Source organism: Equus asinus, chromosome 10 (assembly GCF_041296235.1).
Source record: "Equus asinus isolate D_3611 breed Donkey chromosome 10, EquAss-T2T_v2, whole genome shotgun sequence".
Taxonomy (NCBI): Eukaryota; Metazoa; Chordata; class Mammalia; order Perissodactyla; family Equidae; genus Equus; species Equus asinus.
In genome coordinates, this window is record NC_091799.1 from 30,787,156 (window position 1) to 30,807,744 (window position 20,589).

Consider the following 20,589-nt stretch of genomic DNA (forward strand, 5'->3'; position numbering starts at 1 on the left):
CTGACAGGGAGACTGAGGGCCCAGCCAGGACTGCGACCTAGGGACTTGCCCAAAGGCGCCCCCCCCCACCCCCCACCGCCCCGCGCACCCCAGGGCTAGGCCGGGACTAGAGCCAGGCCAGCTCCTTCTTCTCGAGCCTACTTCTGATCTCAATCCTAAGGGCAGCCGGGTCCCCCACCCGCGGCCCCGCCCACCAGGGAGCACTCTCCATCAAGCAAAACAAACTGCCCACGGCCAGCTCCCTGGTGCCCTGCATTCCCTCCCCACCCCCCACCAGACCCTCTGACCTGGAAGGTTGGATGGAAGGAGGCAGCAACTGGTGCCCTGGGGGCCTGGCACAGAGTGGCCCTGCGCGGCAGCAGGCCTCATTTCCCCTTTCCTGGGGGGTGGGGGTGGGGCAAGGCCTGTCCCAGCAGCATTGCCGCCGAGCCCGCCCACCCCTCGGGGAAAGTGCAGCAACAGACCCAAAACCAGAAATGCGAGTCAGGCCACCTCTGCCAACACTGCCTTCCACGGAGGCCAAACCAAACAAAGCCAGGAGGGGAAGCGCCTCTGTCCCCAGAGGACCCCGCCCCGGGCAGCCCAGGCGAGAAACCACCGGGGCTGAAGGGCTCTCAGTGCCAGCGGGTCTGTGCTCAGACCCGGAGGCAGACTTTGGTTGTGATCCCAGGGCTGTCACTCTGCAGCTGTGCAACTCCGGCCACGCCTCCCAACCTCTCGGTGCCCTGTTTCTGCACCTGGAACAGAGCTGGGATATCTCACAGGACTGTCCTTAGTGCTCCCCACGGGGCCTGGCCCAGGAGAAGACTTGATCAAAGGGTGGCTATTGTCAGTCTAGTCTTATTAGAGAGATGGGGAAACTGAGGTCCCAGAGGCTATGAGAACTCAAGTCTCCTGGCCAAAGGACTCTCCCTGCTCCCTTAAAGTGCTTGGGGCCCCCAGGGGTCTCCAGGGAGTGGGAGGGGGCTGAGTGCTGCCTGAGGCCCCTCAGCTGGGCCCATCCCACACGGGTGCCTTGGTTCTTTCCTGTGCTCCTGGACAGGGCTCGTGCGAGCCACCAGGGCAGACTGGGTCACGCCGGGGTTCCTGGGAGAGCTGGGGTGGGGGGTGCCTTCAGGGCAGGGGGCCTCTGGAGCAGATGGAGGGAAACTCGGAAATCTGGGGGAGGGTGGCAAGCGAGAGAATTAGGACAGAAGAAGAAATAAAGATGAGCGCCACGTTACAGAAGAAGCCGGGCGTGGGACTGCCCTGCGAGCACCGGAAGGACACATGCGGAGCTGTGCTGCGAGAAAGCTGCTCTGCACAGTGTGAGCAGGCCGTGGGGGTGCAGGAGGACAGGGACACGCATGTGTGCAGACACACGTGCATCCATTCATTCCCCAGGCACCGAGCGAAGACAGCGGAGCACAAGTCAGACACAATCTCTGCCCTCAGTTGAGCAGAAAAAAAGAGGTTGGACAATTGGTCTCAACTAGCGTGGTGAGCGTTCTGCTAGAGGAAGTGCAGGCAGCTGGGGACACTCAGGCAGCTGTTGCAACAGGTCGGGTGACAAGAATCCAGCCAAGGCACCCCAGAGAGACCGGCCAGTTTGCCCAGGGCCTTGGGTCCAGAGTACCGAGACGCCTGCCCCACTCCTGTGGGGAGTCTGTCTCCCTCCCATCACTTCTTTGGCTTGGCTGGACCAGGGTTAATTCTGTCCATGTCTCGCCTGCTAGAAGCACACAGGAAATGAACCAGGCCCTCTAAATGGGGCTGCTGTTTAGGATCTAATCAAATCCTCTCCCCAACTGAATCCAGGGCTCGAACACTCAGGGAAGGGTGGCAGGTGTGACACTCAGGGCGCCTGCTCACATCAGCTGTGTCACGTGGGCCCCAGATCCCCACCTGCTACTGGGGTTGGGGGTGGCAGCGGGCTGCTGGAAGTGACTTGCCCAATGTCACACAGCTACTAAATGTGCAGCCAGGTCTGCTGACCCCAGAGTCAACCTGCAGCTCTCACTCAGATGACTCATCGCGTCCCCCACAGATGCCAGGCTCGCATCTGCCCTCCGAAACCACTTCCTGCACTGGGGGACGGGGTGGGGTGTGAAGCGGGGTGTGCATCCGTCGCAGGGTGGCCCTTACACAGCTAGGATTTCACAGACAGAACACTGACACAAAGCCAGACCATCTGGACTGGAATCCTCATGCCATCGTTTGCCAGCTGTGTGAGCCCAGGCTATCACTTCTGCTTGTCTCTGCCATGAAATGGGGTGAGGACACCTCAGCTGCCTGAGCTGAGAGGACCAAGTCTGAGAAAGGACAGGAAAGTGCTGTGTGAACTGGAAAGTCACAGTTGGAGAAAGGGAGAGGCTATTAGAATTCCTGCCCAGGCTCTGACCTCCGGGCTTGACTTTTTTTTTTTTTAAAGGCCTAACACTTTATTTTTGGTTGTTTTTGTGTGGGTGTTTTTTTTTTTTTTTTTTTTTTTTTTGGTGAGATGGATTGGCCCTGAGCTAACATCTGTTGCCAATCTTCCTCTTTTTGCTTGAGGAAGATTGTTGCTGAGCTAACATCTGTGCCAGTCTTCCTCTATTTTGACGCTGCCTCAGCATGGCTTGATGAGTGGTGTATAGGTACACATCCGGGATACGAACCTGAGAACCCCAGGCCGCCAAAACAGAGCGTGTGAATTTAACCACTATGCCACCAGGCTAGCCCCTGGGCTTGACTTTTGAGATGGGGTTGCTCCTTCAGGTTTGGCACGTTCTGGGGCCCTGACCAGCTCCCTGGCTTCCAGGAACCTCAGCTGCTGGGCTGACACGAGGCTCCCCCAGCCCAGCCTCGGTCCAGCTTGGTCCAGCTCCTCAGGCCTGACTTCTTGACACCAGAGACTGGAGCCACCGCCCTGCCTCTGCCGCCAGCTCAGGGCCTCCAGGCGTTCTCCTCTTCCTTGCCCCCAAATGACACTTGGGCAAAGACCAGGAGAACGGAGGCAGCACTCACAGTGGGGAGCTCTGCAGACAGATCCCCACTTCATACCTATTGGCTGGGTGACCACAGGCACAACCTTTCTGCGCCTCAGTGTCCTTAGCCATAAGATGGGGTCAATAATAGCACCTTGAGTGACTGAGCTGACATACACCAGAGCTTGGCGCCGGGCTGGTGCACAGAGCATGCCGCAAACAGCAGCCTCGTCCACCGCAGATGGCCCGGCTTTGATATCTCCCTCCCCCAATTCCCGCCGACCCATCTGATGAGCCCTTCTCCACTGCATCACGGGCCTCAGCTGTTCATCAGAACCCGTCCCAGGCGCCCCTATCCCAGTCCTGCACGCTCCCTCGTGCGCCCTCCATTCCCCAGGCTACGGCCACCGTCTGCACCATGTGGCCGCTGACGACGCCCAGTCCACGCTGCCAGCCCTGACCTGTCTCCCGAGTCCAGATCCCAGAGGCAAGTGTTCATGGGACAGTACTGCTCCCTGTCCTGGCTCTGTGGATGCAACGGGGAATGGGAGACACGATGCCTGCCCTGGTGGAGCTCCCGGGCTAGAGAGAAGGAGTGACCTTAACCAAGTCGTCGCCTCAATAAACACGTAATGAATACAAACTGATGCACGATGTGAAGGAAAACCGTACCGTGCGGCGAGGGAGGAAAAAGGAGCCGATGGGAAAAGCCACCCTGTGGAATGACCCGGAACCTGAAATCTGCTCAGTGGGCAGGGAGGGGCTCACTAAGGTGGAACAGAGAGACGCCTGTATGGCCGGAGTGCATGCTCAGAGATGGAGACATCCTTCTGGATACATACAGCACATTGGTGCTGCCAACTCAACGTGCCCCCAACTGAACGCCTCATCTTCCCCAAGGCCACTGCTCCTCTCAGAGTCTCTGTGCCAATGATGCCATCACCAGATGCCCAAACCAGGGACCTGGGGACCATTTTCTGTTTCTTTCCACTGGGGGAGCATACGTGTGTGTGGAGAGAGAGAACATATGGCAACTCTCTAGACTTTCCTCTCATTTCCTGAAACTACTCTAAAAAACAAAGTTCATTCACTTAAAAAAAAGAATCTTTCCACTCTCTCCACCTCCCCTTACCAGCACCTCCCTCCAGACCACCGTCACCTGTCCTCGGGATGGCTGCTGACCTCCCAGGGGCAGTCCTGTCCCCTCGGGGATTCTCTGTGCCACGCCAGGGGAGCCCTCTAAAGGCACACCCGACCCTGTCACTCCTCTGCTGAGAACCTTGACGTGGCTCCCCAGTGCCCTCCAGATAAAGCCCAAATCCTGCAGCCCTGGCAGACTCTGGCTCTCTCTCTCCCTCTAGCCTCACTCCTTACCACTCCTCATCTTAAGTGTTTGCTGAATGAATGAATGAGCAACCCAACGAACCTCCACGATCCATCTAGACTCTTTCAACTCAAAGTGTGGCCCGGGAACCAGCAGGACCTGGAAGCTCATACGAAATATAGAATCTTAGGCCACAGTCCACACCTACTGGATCAGAATCCACATTTTACCAAGATCTGGGGTGATTAATTTGCATATAAAAGTCTGAAAAGTATTGATCTGGATTATTGGTTCTCAACAGAGAGGTGTACTTGAGAATCACCTGTGGGGCATTTAAAAAATCTCTCTATCTGTGCCCAACTCCAGACCTACTGGGTAAGAGTCCCCGAGAGCAGGGCCCAGGCATCTCGACCTTGTTCTGACTCCCCAGATCATTCTAGGGAGCCCTCGGTTAACAGACAAGGCGACTGCGGCCCAGAGAAGGGAGGTGCTGTGCCCAAGGTCACACCACAGGATCAGGACTAGAATCCAGACCAGACCCTGGCATGGGACCAGTTCCAGTGACACACACTGAAAGAGGAACGGCCTCAGCAGCCCCCTCTCCAGGCCGGGGCCCGCCTGAGTCAGCCATCCTTTCATGCCCCCTGGAAACAGAGGCCCAGCTGCAGGAGGGGAGGAAGGAGGAGGAATTAGACTGCAGGCTGGGAATCCTCTCCCTAAAGGATCTCACCACGCACGGATCTGTCAAGGGCACAGGAGGGCAACGCGGCACAGCAGGGAGCCCACCCATTCCACTAGAAGCGACACTGAGCCACAGAGGAGAAGCAGCTCACCCATCTCAGAGACTCTGAGGACAGAGCCAGCACGCAGGGAACAGGAACCCCTGAGGAGGGGGAAGCAAGGAGACTCCTCTTAGAAACCTTCCCCGCTCCTGGCACTGTCACCCAGCTAATGCCCTCAGGCCCGGCCTTGGAGCCTGCTGAGATGCCCACCCGCTCCTGGGGCCCAGCTTCTCCCTGGGAGTGGGGAGCAGCTCCCAAGTCTGGGCGTCCAGTACTGAGCTCCCCGTCACACCCTGTCAAGCATCTTCTCCTCTGGGGTCTCAGACGCCACTGCTTCAATGTGCACACGGGTGGGCTGGACTCACCATCTCACTCCCCACCCCGCAGGCCCAAAGACCCCCTTCACACCTCCAGCTCTCTTCTCCTCTGAAGGGCCTGAGAGCTGAGCACGGGGCTTTCCCCAGCCTCTTCCTGGCCCTGCGGTAACTGACGCTTCCGTCGGAAGGAGAGCGCCAGGCCCCACGGGCCTCTCCTGCCGCACCCCTGGGCTCCCTGCTCACCTGTGGGCTCCACCGTCACTCGCCACTCCTGCTCTGCCTGGTCCGTGTGTGCCCACCCACTATCTCAGTCTCTATTATCTCTGCCTCCCCAAGTCCGCTTCCTGCCCATCCCTAGGAGCCCAGTTCAAAGCTCCCTCGGATGCCCTGGCTGGAGGGCTCCCTGCTCTCCTGCCTATGCCTGGCCTGCCCTGCTCTCATGGCCCTGGGCAGGCCCTGCTTTGGCTCATCGGGGCTGCGTCCCTGGCTTACTCACCCCACCCCCACCCCCAGAGTTACTCAGCAAATACCGACAGAGCCCCAGTCATGTGCCGGGGCCCACACGGGGCACTGGAGCCAAACTGTGGCAAGACATTCCCTTCCCTGCGGCTGCTAGGTCTGTGGGGGAGAGAGCCGGGAAAGGGACCCGTGTCAGGCTCCCACTCACCACCACCCCCCAGGGGGCTGCGGAAACACAGGGGCAGCAGGGAAGACTGAGACGGCTCTTGGAGAAGGTAATGGGGGAAGAGATGGGAGAGACAGCACGGAACAGCTGGTGGTTCCATGGAGCAGAAGTGTGGCTGTGTCAAGGAATTCGGACTTCACCCTGCGAGTGTTTACCCGGTGCTGTAAAGATAGGGAAGGTACAGCCAGAGATGAAATGATGAAAAAGACAGGGGGAGAGGGGGAGAGAGCCTTTTAACCGAGCATCTACTAGGCACCAGGCGCTGTGACAGTTGCTTTACATGCTCTCTCACTTCTAGCAACCCCATGGGGTCATGTCATGGGCCCCATTGTGCAAATAAGGAAACTGGGACTCAGAGAGGTTAAGTAACTTGTGCAAGATCCAAAGCCAGTAAGCAGAGGAGCCCGAGTGCAACTGGGGTGAGCCTGGCTTCAAAGCCCTGCTCTCTCTACTGCCCCCTGAGCTCCTTTCCTGCCCCCTTCACCACCGTTCCTCACCTATCCTCTGTCAAAAGACCCCACCAAGCACCCCCCTGGGCCAGGCACTGCGCCAGGCAGTGCGCCAGGCAGTGGTGAGCAATACCAGATGCAGGGCTGCTCTGCCCCCAAGTCGGTGGAGATGGAGGGGGAGGTGTCCGACTCACCTGGTGGGCAGGGGTGGCGCAGGATTCCATGCACCTGACCACCTCCCGGCGGGGAGGGCCGGAAGCCTGTGGCTTCTCTGTGATGTTCTACGTTAGGTTGATCAGACAAAAAAGCTCTGCCAAGCTAGGAGGACCCCAGGGAAGGGCACCAACAGCACTGTGGTCACCAGGCCAGGATTCGGAATCGCGCAGGCCTGGGGTTGACTCCTAGCCACGTGGCTGAGTCAATGCGACGCCTCCCTCGCACGGCTGCCACGGGGCGGAGGCAGGCCTGGTGTACAGCTACGCTCAGCCCACGCAGTGTTCTTCCTCTCCACCACTTGACCCTCTGTCGCGGCGGGCTCCAGGGACCAACGAAACCTAAGGCTGAGCTCCAGGCATCAGCTCAGAGAACAGGGAGCACTTTCAGAACCAGGGGTGGTGGAGCGAAGCCTATTGCAGGTGAAGAAGTGGGGTCTGGAGACAGGCAAATCGGGGTTGAAATCCTGGCTCTGCTGCCTCCCAGCTCGGTGCCCTTGGACAGGCTGCTTAACCTCATCAAGGTTCAACTTCCTTATCTGTAAAATGGTCATACAAACACCCAGTACCTCCACCCAGCACCATTGGGAGACGATCCACGTAAAGGGGCCTGGTACATGGTAGGTGCTCAATAAACACTTGCAACTCCTGGAATCCTCCTTCCGACCCTCATCCTCCTCGTCATCAGCCCCCTCCCCTGCACCCTACTCTGGGGGAGGACACATGACCCATTCCGACCCTTCCAGCAGCCCTTGGTTGGAGGCATTATTATCTGTACATTTCAGGGGGAACTGAGGCCCATCCCAGAGGCCCTGGAGGCCGGGGAGGGAGCCGAGCCTGCACTCAGCTTCCCGAGGCTGGGTCAGTCTGGCTCGCTGTGTGGCCTGGGCCAAGTCACTCCACCCTCTGGGCCACACTCTCCCGAGGGTGTCTGCCCAGCTCTGAATCTCAGCCAACCTGGAGGGGTCAGCTCTGAGGGCCCAAGGCACAGCCAGGTCTCCTTGTGGGTGTATCAAGGAGAAGCAGAATGCGCCTCCTTTCCAGAGATCCCCAGCCTCGTCCGTCTGCCTCAGTTCCTAAAATATTCCTCCCTCAGGGCATGCAGTGCTGGGGGCACTGGGTGGGGGGTCAGGTAGGGGCATGGGGCTCTTCCTCTGAGGACATAGGAGCAGACATCTGGCCACTGGACTCAGCCACAGGCCTGCAAAGCCCCAGGCGCACGATTGCCTCCACCACCGCCTCCCCGGAGCAGACACACTCTCTCTCCGTGGAGGGTGACGTCGAGGCTGGGTCTGGCCGGGTGTGCAGTCGGCTCCAAACCCATCCTCCTGTCACCCTCCTGCCATGGGACTTTCTCTCATCTCCCTCACTTGAACCTGACGGTGTCTTCCCCTCCTGCTTTAAACCCCTCCATCCCTCTGGGATAGTCCCGGCCCCTTAGCCTCTGTGTTCTGCCCCTGCCAACCGGCCACTCCACCACACCATTTCTCCTCTCTTCCCTCTAGCCAGTTGGAAGTATACATGGTTCCCCAGACACACTCTACTCTCAGGCACCTCTATCCTGTGCTCACTGTATTTCCCACCTGCTACCTCCCCTCCCTTGTCCACCTGGAGAACTCCTACTCATCCTTCAAAACTCAGCTCACCCATACATGTATTGCCCCTTGATTTCTGACAAAGGTGTTAACTGCCCTACAGTGAGAAAGAATAGTCTTTTAAGCAAATTGGATGTCGGTCCAGAGAAAAGGAATCTTGACCTCTATATCACAACATGCATAAGTGGATTTTAGATCCAAATATGAAACATAAAACAATAAAACTTCTAGAAGATAACATCGGAGAATATATTCACAACCTTGTAATAGGCAAAGAAACAGATTCAAAAAGCATTCTTCCTAAAGAAGAGACTGACAAGCTGGACTGCATTAAATTAAGAACTTCTGTTCTTCAAAAGATACGCTTAACAGGGGGCCAGCCCAGTGGCACAGCAGTTAAGTTCGCACGTCCCGTTTCAGCGCCCGGGGTTCGCCAGTTTGGATCCTGGGTGCGGACCTACGCACTGCTTGTCAAGCTATGCTGTGGCAGGCATCCCACATATAAAGCAGAGGAAGATGGGCACGGATGTTAGCTCAGGGCCAGTCTTCCTCAGCAAAAAGAGGAGGATTGGCGGCAGATGTTAGCTCAGGGCTAATCTTCCTCAAAAAAAAAAAAAAAGATCCTCTTAACAGAGTGGGAGGTGATATTTGCAATGTGTATGTCCAATGAGGAGCACATCTTCAGAACATTTTTATGCTCCCACAAATTGATAAGAAACAGACAGACAATCCCATAGAAAACCAGGGGAAGGGCTTGAACAGACACACCACAAAGAGGTCATCCAAATGGCCAGCCAATGTATGAAAAGGTGCTGAACCTCATTAGTCACCAAGAAAATGCAAACTAAAACCCACAATTGGATATCACAATATCTAACACCAATCATATCAGTGAGGACATGGAGCCACAGGCCCTCTCACACGCCACCTCTCAAGGAGGGTGTCCCGGTGCCACACTTCGGAAAATCACATGATGGTATCTGCTCAAGCTAATCGTATACAACTTTAGACTCTGCAGTTGCAAACCTTAGGTATTTACCCAACAGAAAAGTATATATAGCATATCAAAAGACACGTGCAAGAATATGCATAGCAACATTGTTCATTATAACCTCCTACTGCCAACAACCCAATGTCCCTCCACAGTAGAATGGATAAATTGTGGTATAGCCACACGATGAAATGCCACACGGCAATGAGAACCAACAAAATCAAACTTCCTGTCATAACACGGACGAATTCACCATTAAAACGCTGACTGCAAGAAGTTCTCACAAAAGAACACGTACTCAGTGACTCCATGTATACCAAGTTCAATAACAGGCAGCACTGACCCATGAGAGAAGTCAGGGAATGGGTTAGCTTTGAGGCAGTAGTGACTGAAAGGGGGCACAGGGGACAGGGGGTCCCCGGGTACTAGAATGTTCTATATCTTCACCTGGAAGGTGTGTTTGTTTTGTGAAAATTCATCAGCTATACAGTTCTAATCTTTCTAAAAGTGTGTTATACTTCCACCTAAAAGTTTACTTAGGGGCCGGCCTGGTGGCATAGTGGTTAAGTTTGCATGCTCTACTTCAGTAGCCCGGGGTTCACCAGTTTGGATCCCTAGCTCAGATCTACAAACCGCTCATTAAGCCACACTGTAGCAGCGTCCCACATGCAAAGTAGAGGAAGACTGGCACAGATGTTGGCTCAGGGACAATCTTCCTCAAGCAAAAAGAGGAAGACTGGCAACAGATATTAGCTCAGGGCCAGTCTCCCTCACAAAAAAAAAAAAAAAAAAAAAGTTTATTTAAAAGTCAATTAAACAAATCAAAGCATCCATCCCAGTGTCTCCCCTGCTCCCTGGGCTGAGGCAGTGGCTGCTTCTTCCATGGGCCCCCTTCCATGGTACACATCTCTGCTAGCACCTTCCACTGATTGCCACCTGCAAAAAGCTGCCACACCACCTCCGTGGACTGAATGCCTACTCTGTGTCAGACGCCGCGCCAAGGGCCTCACATAACCACATCACCTCATTCAGTAACAGCACCCGCGAGGTAAGGTGCAGGCGGCCCTCCCGCTGCTGGCGTGACTCCTTGTCACGAAGCCCCTCACGTACCCACATCATCTCATTTAACCCAATGAGGCTGGGCCACTGCCTGGGGAAACAGGTGCATGGTGAGATCCAGCCCAAAGACACAATACAAAGTGGGAAAACGGCCCTCCAGCCCAGAGGCCGCGCTCCTGTCCACAACCCAGGATACACCTGCCCCGGTGTTACAAAGGAATCTGTGGCTGGAGACACAGCAGCGGTCCTCTGGCCAGGCAGGAATCGTGGCTCCACCCCAGAGGGGCGGACAGATCTGGAGGGAGATCTGCTCCTTTGATGGGCAAGTGTCTGTGCAGCCAGGTGCATCCTCACCTCCTGCAGGAAGCTTCGCTGAGGCTCCCAGGCTGCATTAGAAGCTCCCCCCCCCGCCCAGGGTCCCCACAGCCCCCTCCCCAAGGCTCCCCATCAAAGCTGTGTTGTTACCGTCTGTTACATGCCCATCCCTGGCACAAGGTTGGGCCTTTCTTGTCTATACCTCTAGTACCTGGCCAGTGCCTGGTACATAGCAGGTATCTGACACATGTGGAAGGAAGGGAGGGAGGGAGGGGACAAGCACAGAGCCACTATTTGTACCAACTAGGAGCCCCATTAATTACGGGCTGAGCAGTGAAGGTTTCAGGGTCCTGGATAGGCACTGGTTACAACCCTTAACTAGGGGAGTGGCATGGCCATGCCACCTTCCATTCCATGGTCCTCCTCCCTGGCTGCCTCCAGCCTCTTCTCAAGTCTGTGCCAGCCATTTGGCCCCCAGAGGCTCTGCCTAGCTCGTTTGCCTCCTCTCCCCATGTCCCCCCACCCCCGCCACTGTGCCCTGAGCGTCTGAGGTTCTGCTACAAGCTGAGGATAACCCCACCAAGAGGTAACTGAGGACACCACAGAGAGCCCTGGCTACGAGGGCAAAAGTGTGCCCAGTTCCAAATAACTTAGTGCACACCCCCCGCCCCCCTCCGCCTTTCTAAGTTGGGAGCCGCTGACATTCTCCGACAGCAGCCTGAGCCACAGTGCCAGGTGCAAGCAGGCCGGCCCATGGCAGGCAGAGAGAAGGGAGAAGCCCTGGGCCATCTGGAACAGAGGGCATACCTGGCAGCTACCCACACGTCTGGAGTGATGACCTAGTCCCACTGCCAGAGGAAAAGGGTATCCTGGGACCTTTTCCCCTCACCTCTGTGCCTGGAACCGCCGGCCTTCCAAGTGGCTCCTGGCCCTAGCACCCCTCTCCCCAACCCTGTCCCCACCTCTACCCTGCTCCCGGATGCCTGGGTGCAGCTGGTTGTGCAGGAGAAGGTGGTGGCTCCCTGGGGCTGAGCCGGGCTGGCCTGCTGTAAGCGGCTCCAGCCTCTCCGGGCTTAGCGGGCTGAGCCGTAAGCAGCCTTGTTTATCCCTCGGAGGAATGATGGTTTTCCCTGAGCAATGACATCTTGGAAACAGCCTGGCTCCACAAACAACAACAACCCTCCCAGCCCGGCCTGGGCTCCAGCTCGCACGAGAACGCTTCGACCAGAAGCACCTGCGTAGCAGGTTGAGGGCTGTGTCCCTGTCGAGCCAGACCCCAAACTTGACCAGTGACTCTTGGAGCCCAGGGAGAGGAGAGGGGCTGCGGAGAATCGAAGAATCGGATGGTTGGAAGGGGCCTGGCAATACCTGGTCCAGTCCATGGGTTCCTCCAAAGGGGAAACTGAGGCAGAGAAAAAAGCCTATTTTCCTGAGATCATGCAATGAGGAGGGACAAAATGTGCCTCAGTGTCCAGGCTGTTGGCCAAGCAAGGGCTTTCTCCACTGCATACTCTGCTTTTTCAGAGGAGTGCTAGGCTCCAGCCAGTAAGCCCAGGGGTCCTAGGAAGGAACGTGTCACTGGGGAGTCCAAAAGAAAAGGAACACCAAGATGAAAGCCAGGTACTCTGAGTCATCCAGTTGGTGTGATGGAGAGAGGCCTGGGCTGGGAAATCAGGGACCTGGGTTCTCATCCCCGCTTTGCTGCTGAGTTGCATGTGACCTCAGGCAAGTCCTTCCTCTCTTCATCCTTAGTCCCCATCTGTCCAGAAGGCAGACGGACTCAGCCATCTCCAGGGCCTTGGAGACCCAAGGGGAAGAAACTCTAAGAGCACCCAGGAACCCAGCTGGGCACAGGCACTGCCGCATCAGCTCTGCCTCTTCTGGGGGAGCCAGGCAGACCACTGGCTGACAACCAAACTCCTCGCCAGATCCACCTCCCTGGTTGGCGCCATCCCAAGCTGAGCTCCCAGCCACTATGTCTGCACAAAGGACCACAAGCACTGCATTCAAACCAGCCAGGGCTTCCCCTTCCGCCCTCCAGGGCCCAGGCCATGGTGTGGACACCACCCAGCCCAGCACGACCCCTGAGTGGGCTCTCCCTGTGGCCTCAGCCAGGCTGAAGCCAAGATTTTCCCTGCCTCACCTCCCGTCAACTCCCGCCTCCCAACCCCTTGTCCTATGGAAGCGCTCCTGACACGCAGAAACAAGGGCCACTACTAAGGGACTCCTCGCCAGGCCCTCAAGTTGAGAATGCCCCCTCTCTGCCAGGCAGAGCTAGGAGATGGGCAGGAAAGAGCTGACTGGGACCTCAGAGCTTGTCCTCGAGGAAAATCCATCCTCACTCTTACCATGCCCTGGGTCCCAGGCTAGGCCCCTGGGACCAAGGGACGGATAAGGCCCAGATCCCAAAGAAAGAGGACAGGAAGCAACCTCCATGGGCACCACCACCAACGGACAGACAGATTCCAACTGGAGTATGTGCCCTGGTCATGGAAGACTGGGTAGGATTAAGACCTGGGGAGACGCGAAGAGACGGGCAGAGGGCACAGCATGTGCAAAGGCAAGAAAGCTGGAGGTGGGTCGTTGCATGGAGACCAAGTACTTATAATCTGAAGCTCCACCAACAATTTCCACTTGAAGCCATGGAGACTTCCCAACAGGGGGGTCACTCGCCTCAGCTGCCTCCATCTTCACCATCCCCCTGCTTCAGATGCCAGGCTGGGCCTGGAGCGAGCCCTGCTGTGGAACTTGGCTCCCTGAAGGGCCGGCTGTGGGCTAAGCCACGCCACATGCTAGGGCTGGGCAATAGGGGAGGTGCCCCTTGGCTGGGCACGGAGGACTCCAGGGGCCCTGGTGGAAACTCTGACTAGGGCCGCAGTGCCCTGGCTGGGATCCCGCGGGCATTGGTGGGGCAGGGACTGCAGCTCCTTCCTTCCAGAAGACATCCACTCCAGCCATGTCGAGAGGGGAGCCAGACTGCCCCCAGCCAGAAGGCCTGAGGGCAGCAGGAGGAGGAAAGTCTGTAGTCAGGGGCCTGGTGGCCCTATCTGGAGCAAGGCATCTCAAACCAGGAGATCCAGATCAGAGCTGAATGACGGCAGCTCAGCTTGGGCTAATGGCACCCACATACCCTGTCTGCACTGCCCTAGGAGGTTTCAGTCCTCCATCCTGCTCCTGGCTCAGCTGGACACCTGCCATGTGAACTTGTACACCGCCCCTCCCCTCTCTGGACACAGGTTCTTCCTCAACCCTGAGGTCCCAGGGCGCAAAGTTCTTCCTGGACACCTCAGGACAAGAGTAGCAATGTGGAACCTCCGAGTTGATAAAAGAACTGGCCTCTGGCCACTCTGGCTAGCTCCGTGGGGTGAGTGGGTCCCTAACCACTACCCCTTCCTTATGGGTCTCAGTTGGAGCCAAGGGAGCCGATGCAGGACCTTTCCCAAGGGCTCCAGAGGCACAGCATCCCCAACTGTGCTTCCAACGGACATTTCAGCAGAAGACAAGTCTCAGGGATCAGAGGCAAGCCCTCTCAAGACCAGATGCCCCACAAGACCCCCTCCTTCCCGGACGTGGACCCACGTGAGAACAGCCATCCCCGGTGCCTGGTGTGCCATCAGCATCTCTGACATGATCGCCAACACTGCTGGCTGAGCACTCCCTCCCATGCAGCGTCCCGGCTTCTCACGAAACATTGCTGGTCTCTCCCAGAAAGAGGAAGCCGGCTGGCCAGCCTGGAAGTGGGGGCAGAACACAGTGGAAGCATGCCCCTAGCTTGATGGGCCCCTACCTCCCCAGACAGACACACGCACGCACACACACATACACACAGAGCTATCTTAGGGCAAAACACACACAAGGTTTGTTTGCAACATGCCCATCAATGGCTGCCCTGGGGAAGAAACAATAGACAGGGGCATGGAGTGGCTTGGACAAGAGTCCCCCGCCCACCACACACACGCTCTGTCACCAAGGCACCTACCCAACACACCCCAACAGGGACCCAGGCGACTGCTGGCTGCCGCTCCTGCCAGCCTGCCCGCCTGGGTCTCCGCTCGGCTCCTCCCGCAGGCGGGCGGGCAGGCGGGCGGGCGGCTGTGGCCGTGGCAGCTCCTGGCGGCCGTGTCAAGCGGCTGCCTTCCCCAGACAGAGCTCCTTTGTGTCAGCAGAGCTATTTATGGACTTACCCAAGTTCCCCAAGGGAGGGATACCTGCTGGGAAAAGCAGAACCAAATGACCAGGTTCCACCTCCCACATCTAGGTAGCGTTTTCAAAACCCTTGCATCACCCGTCCCTCCTCCTCTTCCTCCTCCTCCTCCTCCTTACCCTCCTCCTCTTCCTTCTCCTCCTCCAGCGCCCTTCCCAAACACACACCCTGTCCAGCCGGCCGCCGCCACTCTGGAGAGAGGCTGGATTTCTTTCTTCCATCAAACAGAAAACTCTGTGCTTTCCTAAGCCACTTTCATCCGACAAAGAGTCCGGGACGTCTCGAGGAAGAGTCCTCGGCAGCCCGTCCTTCAGCCTGCGAGGGACCGGCCGGCTCCTGGGTTACTCACTCACACCTGGAGCCCTGACTCCCCTGCTGCTGGTCCGCTGGACCCAGCCGGCCCCCTCACATCCTGCTCCGGAGGGAGAGGTGTCCATCGCTCACGGCAGCAGCCCCGGGCACTGGAATCCCGAGCCGGCTGCACCCCACACACATCCTGAGGGCTCCCCCGGCTGGGGAAGCGCAAAGCCACTGCCGCCACTCCCTAGCAGGACCCAGCCAATCACCAAGGCTTCCTCGTCACACCCCCACCCCCAAACAGCTCTCATCCCAGTGGGCGGCTGCGATTGAACCCAGGGTCCCGCAGCCAACACACTCTGACTCTGAGAATGCCACCGCCCCCGGGGTGAGGGAGCGGCTGCTTCAGTCACCTCCCTCCCAGCAGCACCATCCAGCGCAGCCTGACACACGTGTTTTTATTTAGCACTTTTTTGTGCCAAACTCTGATGAATCAGAGATGGACAGAGGGCTTGGGGCTTCCTACTCTCAATACAGAGGCTGAGGGGCTCCTTAAAACAGCCTAAGAGTTGGGGCCACAAGTAAAGGAGACATCTTTGCCAGAGGGACCATGGGAGGCAGAGGAAAGAGCACTGGACTGGGAGGCGAGGGTCCCCAATTCGAGTTCCAGCTCCAGCACTGGTTGGCTGGGTATCACTCAGCAAGTTGCTGCCCATCTCTGAGCCTTGGTTTCCCCATTCGTAAAATGGGGCTGACAACCCTTAACCCGCCCACCTGTGGGATTAACAGAGGACTCAGTGATCCCGTGCCAGGCACTGTTCTGAGAGCTTGGCCTCCCTTCACCCATGTAATCCTCACTAGCACCTTGTGAGGCGGGGGCAATTATTACCCTATTTCTAGAGGAAGAATCCAAAGTACAGAATGGCAGAGGAAGTTGCCCACAGTCACACGGTCAGTTGGCTGTGAAGCCAGGACTGACGAGCAGTCGGTCCAGCTCCAGGGTGCCCGCTCCTGACCACTGTGCAGCCCCACCACTGCAGGGAGCTGCTTGGCCAGCACAAAGCTGTCTGATGACGCAGCTTTGGCTGCGGCATTTGGGTGTCTGATGTAAACACCCACACTCTGGGCTGTGCCTGGGGCCAAGGCTGGGGCTGCCCATCCCACAGCCAGCTCGACCACCAGAGTGGCAGGCACCCTGGATGTCATCACAGAAAAAATAAGGGGGAGGAACCCCTCACCACCTTCCCCGCCTCAACCTCCGGGGCTGAAGTGCGGTCCCCTCTGCCTCTCACTCTCCCTGTCTCGAGGTCTCTGAAGGTCTGTCTCGGCCCCTGTCTGTCTCTGACTCTCTATTCCTCTCTCTCGACACATACACGCATACGCACGCGTGCTGGTATAAGAAACCATCCTCCATCAGGGCCAATCCAGAACAGTCCTCATCTGAACCGGTCGCTTACCAACTCCACTCAACGCTTTGTCTTGTCTCTGGGGAGCCAAGGCAGTCCTCGCAGGGCCCAGGAATCTTCCAGATTGGAAGGCGTCATTCTGCAAGTTCCTGGGAAGCAGGGCCTCCCTTTTTCTGGGAAACTAAGGAGATGAGCCTTAGAAACTAAGGAGATGGCCAATTCCAAGCGGGCCGACCAATCCCTAGGGGCTGACTGGTTCCCAGGATGGAACTTCTGGTGCTTGGGACGAGGTTTCTTAGGGTGGAGGGCCTGAATACAGGGCTCCCTGAAAGGAGAGGAGCCCTCAAGCTTCTCCTGAGTCTTTACCTTCTTTCAATCAACAAACAGTTCCAGAGCACGGACTAGGTGCCAGGCTCTGGGCTAGGGGAAAAGGTGGACAACAGACAGCCCTGGGCCTTGTGCTCACGAAGCTGGCAGTCCAATGAGGGAGACAGACGTCAGCCGCACAGACAGGCTAGCGAGTCCATAATTAGAAACTGTGCCATGACAGGCAGAACAGCTCTGCTGACCCAGGGCGCTGGGTCCAGAGCAGATCCAGAAGGCATTCATCAATGCTCTGGACCGCATGCATAATGAGGAAATGGCACAGTAGTTCAGTGCCCCGAGGCCCAGGAGCCAGCCAGGCCAGGCCAGGAGAGTATCCAGGGCCTGGGGAGGCCAGAGCAGCCACTGGCCTCTGCCCGCCCATAGCTGCAGAGACGAATCAGCAGGTGTAGCCTCCCTGCCTGGGGCAGGATCAGGGAGTAAGTGACAGCCAGGCTATCTCTAAGCTGGAAGGGCCTTTAGAGAACTTTCAATCCTATTCCCCACTTACGGCCAGTGAAACTGATGCCCAGAGAGGGAAAGTGACTTTCCCAAGGAAACAGAGCAACTGAGCGGCAGGGCTGGGGCCAGGGATGGCTAACTCCCGGTCTAGTGCCCTCTCCATCGCACCCCAACGCTTCTCAGACCTACATAAATCACTGTGCTGTTCAGAACAGGAGGAATTGGGGTGTAGGGAGCAGCGAGATCTAGGTGGCCCACAGGCCACAGGGATTGGCGCCTGGGCACTCAGGGCCTGGGCCCATTTATTGATCCAGATATTTTATTTAACAAATGCTTATTTGACACTTACTATGTGTCAGCACTGTTCAGAGCACTTCCTGATTATTGACTCATTAAATCTTCATAACCCCATGAGATATGATGTCTAACGCCCCCATTTTACGGTTGCGTAAACAAAGGCACAGAGAGATTACGAAACTGCTCGAGGTCACACACCAGTAAGTGCGGAGCTGGGGATCAAGCCCAGGCCACTTTCCACTGCGCGCTGCACCACCGCACAGGGCAGCCCATGGACCAGACGAGCCCCCAGCAACACTGAGAAGCCAGCTGGCTGTACAGCTCCATCTCGCAGGGAAACTTCTCCCCATTCCGCCGAGCTGGCAGCAGCTCCCAGATTAGGACCACGGAGAGTCAGCAGGGAGCCAGGGTGTGTGCACCTCCCATTTTTGCAGGGCAGCACCCCCAGGCAGTGCCCTAGGCTCCAGAGAGGCCCCTAGGGAGATGCAGCAGCAACAGGATGCAGCCTGGACGCCCCAGACAGGCAGCTCTCCTGCAGCCCACGCCAGAGAGAGGTTTCCACCACTTTCGCTTACTGCCTCCACTGCGTCAAGCCTGGGTCACCCAGGCTTGTGTTCCCAAGATCACATCATGAGCCTTGCAGAGACAGAAACCCACTCACCCTCCCCCTGCAGACCACCTGGGGGAGGCCGAGCCTTGGCAATGCCCTCCTCAGAGAGAGGAGGGTGTCCACCAAAGGCTATTTAATGAGCTTCCCCATTCTGGCTTCCGTTCCAAAGTCCACTGGGATTTTGTTCCAGGGTGGGGAGCAGGGTGATACCGCGATGGCAGACGCAGGGCACAAGCCAGAGAGAGGTACGGTCCCAAGAATTCCAGAGCGTATGACAGACTGAGACCACCCCCAGTCCCCACCAGCAGCTGCTCAGGCTTTCAGCATTGCCCAGACAATGAAAGGGCCAAACCTGCGCTTGGGTGTCAGGCATGATGGCAGCCGGGGCCAGGACACACTGGCCCACCTTCTCTAGAGCCCTGCCCCTCTCCCAACCTGCCACAGAAGAGGGGGATGACCCAAGGCTGCCCTGTGAAACGGGAATTGTCTGTCTATACCTACCCCCACCCAAGCTCTGAATCTGCCAACCCACTTAAGAAGTCCTGGGCCTTTACTCCTCGGGTCTCACAGCCCTGGTTTGGGGGTCTTCGGACTCCATGCAGAAAGGCCCTCCGCACAGAAGAGTTGGCCAAGAAACATTTATTCATTCTTTGAACAACCAGTGAATCCCAACTATGTGCTGGAGCCCGTGCTGGGAACTAAGGACACAGACAGACCAGGAAACCTCCCGCTCCTGGGATCTGACTTGGAGAGTGAGCGCGGGTGAGCCTGTTGTGGATGCTGCCCGCGGGGACTGTCCTGCTGTGTTCTGGCCTCTGTAACCCTAACACCAGGCAGGGAACACTCTCCCACTGCTTGCGAAGGACATGCACCTGGCTCTTCCTGGCGGCACTTGCCTTGTTCTTGGGGCACATGCTGCAAGCGGTGGGGTGAGAGCGGACAGAGCAGGCACCCTCAGCTTCAAATTCACAGGGAGTACCGGCCTGCAGCCTGCAGATCCAGAGTAGGTCCCTTCCCCCTGCCCGGCCTCAGTCTTGAGCCCAGAGATGTGTGTCCAGTGGCCCCCGTCCCACTGCTCCCCTTCAGTGGTCAGTCCCAGACCCCTCCGGGCTCTCTCACTAAAGGAACACGGTTAGTCAGTGGCATTTAGAAACAGCACAGGCTTTGGAGTCCAAATAAATCTGCGTGTGGATTATCTTGGGCAAGTCACTTTCATGTGTCTGAGTCTGTTTCCACATGTGTAAAATGGGGCTAATACCCTCTGCCCCCTAGGCCATGCAGGGACTAAATGCAGCGGTACGCATGGAGTGCCTGGCACATGGTAAGTGCTCCATATATGAGAGCCATCATTGTGGTGTTGTTGTCCTTGCTGCCATTATCTGTAAAAGGACAGAAGTGACCCTGAGAGGGTGGATGCAAAGAATCAAGTTAAATGTGAACACCTGTTGAGGATCTGACAGATGAGGGCCTCAGAGGGCACCTGGCACATACTAATAGCCAATAATCATTCACATTTATTGAAAAACAGGTTGCTGTCGTCGTCCCATCTTACAGATGGGGAGGCTAAGCTGCAGAAAGGTCACACGGCAAAAGCAATGGAAAATTACGCTGTAGGGCTCCCAGCCTATGCTCTGCCCCCATCTCCTGTTCCCTGTCTCTCCCCTCGCCATCTGCCTCTTTCTCGGCACCTGTAGGCAGCGAAGACAATGCTCCGTCTGCTCGTGGGAACTGGATCTCTGAACCACAGCAAGAAGCGAAAGCCAGGAGACCAAATGTCCCCCTGGAGAGCTGGCCCTAAGAAGTGTCATCGGCTGGCTTCTGCCTCCGCCCCGCGGCACACATCGCAGTCACCTCAGCAGCCTCGGCCTGACCTTGGGCGGCCGCAGCAGCACCCGATGGCCAAGAGCCATGGCCATCTCCCTCTCTGGCTCCAATCCAACAAGCCAACGCTGGCCTGAGATTTCGGTCTTTTGGGAGCAATCCGCAACCCACTGTGCTCGTGCCAGCTCCAGGGTCAGGCTGTGTCCTGATTCCCCGCATTCCTGGGAAGTGTTGTGCACAGAGCAATGGACTCAGATATGCGGAGGCCAGCCCTACGACCTTGGCTGCTAGATGGAGTTCATCCACGCACTCCCCCGAGACCACTCCCTGCTTGGACTTTTGGGCCTAAGCTCAGGCCACCAAATCAGAGGGCACAACCCTGGTACTTCTGGGAGCTACACTGCCACCACTAAGGGAGTGAGCCAACACATAAGCAGGTAGAACCAAGCAATAGA

General features: G+C 57.2%; 1 protein-coding gene across 11 annotated transcripts in view; it reads right to left on the reverse strand.

Annotated features, from left to right (window-relative positions):
- The window catches only part of RGS3 (regulator of G protein signaling 3), a 118,334-nt gene that overhangs the window by 17,422 nt on the left and 80,323 nt on the right, over positions 1-20,589 (reverse strand). Inside the window, exon 1 of one of the 11 annotated variants that reach the window (XM_014827993.3) lies at positions 15,046-15,542. The exons of 6 other annotated variants lie outside the window; for them this stretch is intronic. In XM_014827993.3, coding sequence (XP_014683479.3) covers positions 15,046-15,099 — 54 coding nt within the window. In that variant the 5' untranslated portion in view covers positions 15,100-15,542. Of the gene's footprint in view, positions 1-287; positions 693-14,653; positions 14,830-14,858; positions 14,965-14,997; positions 15,543-20,589 lie in introns of those variants that run through there. 4 more of the 11 variants (XM_014827997.3, XM_070518937.1, XM_014827994.3 and 1 more) reach the window with 4 other exon arrangements.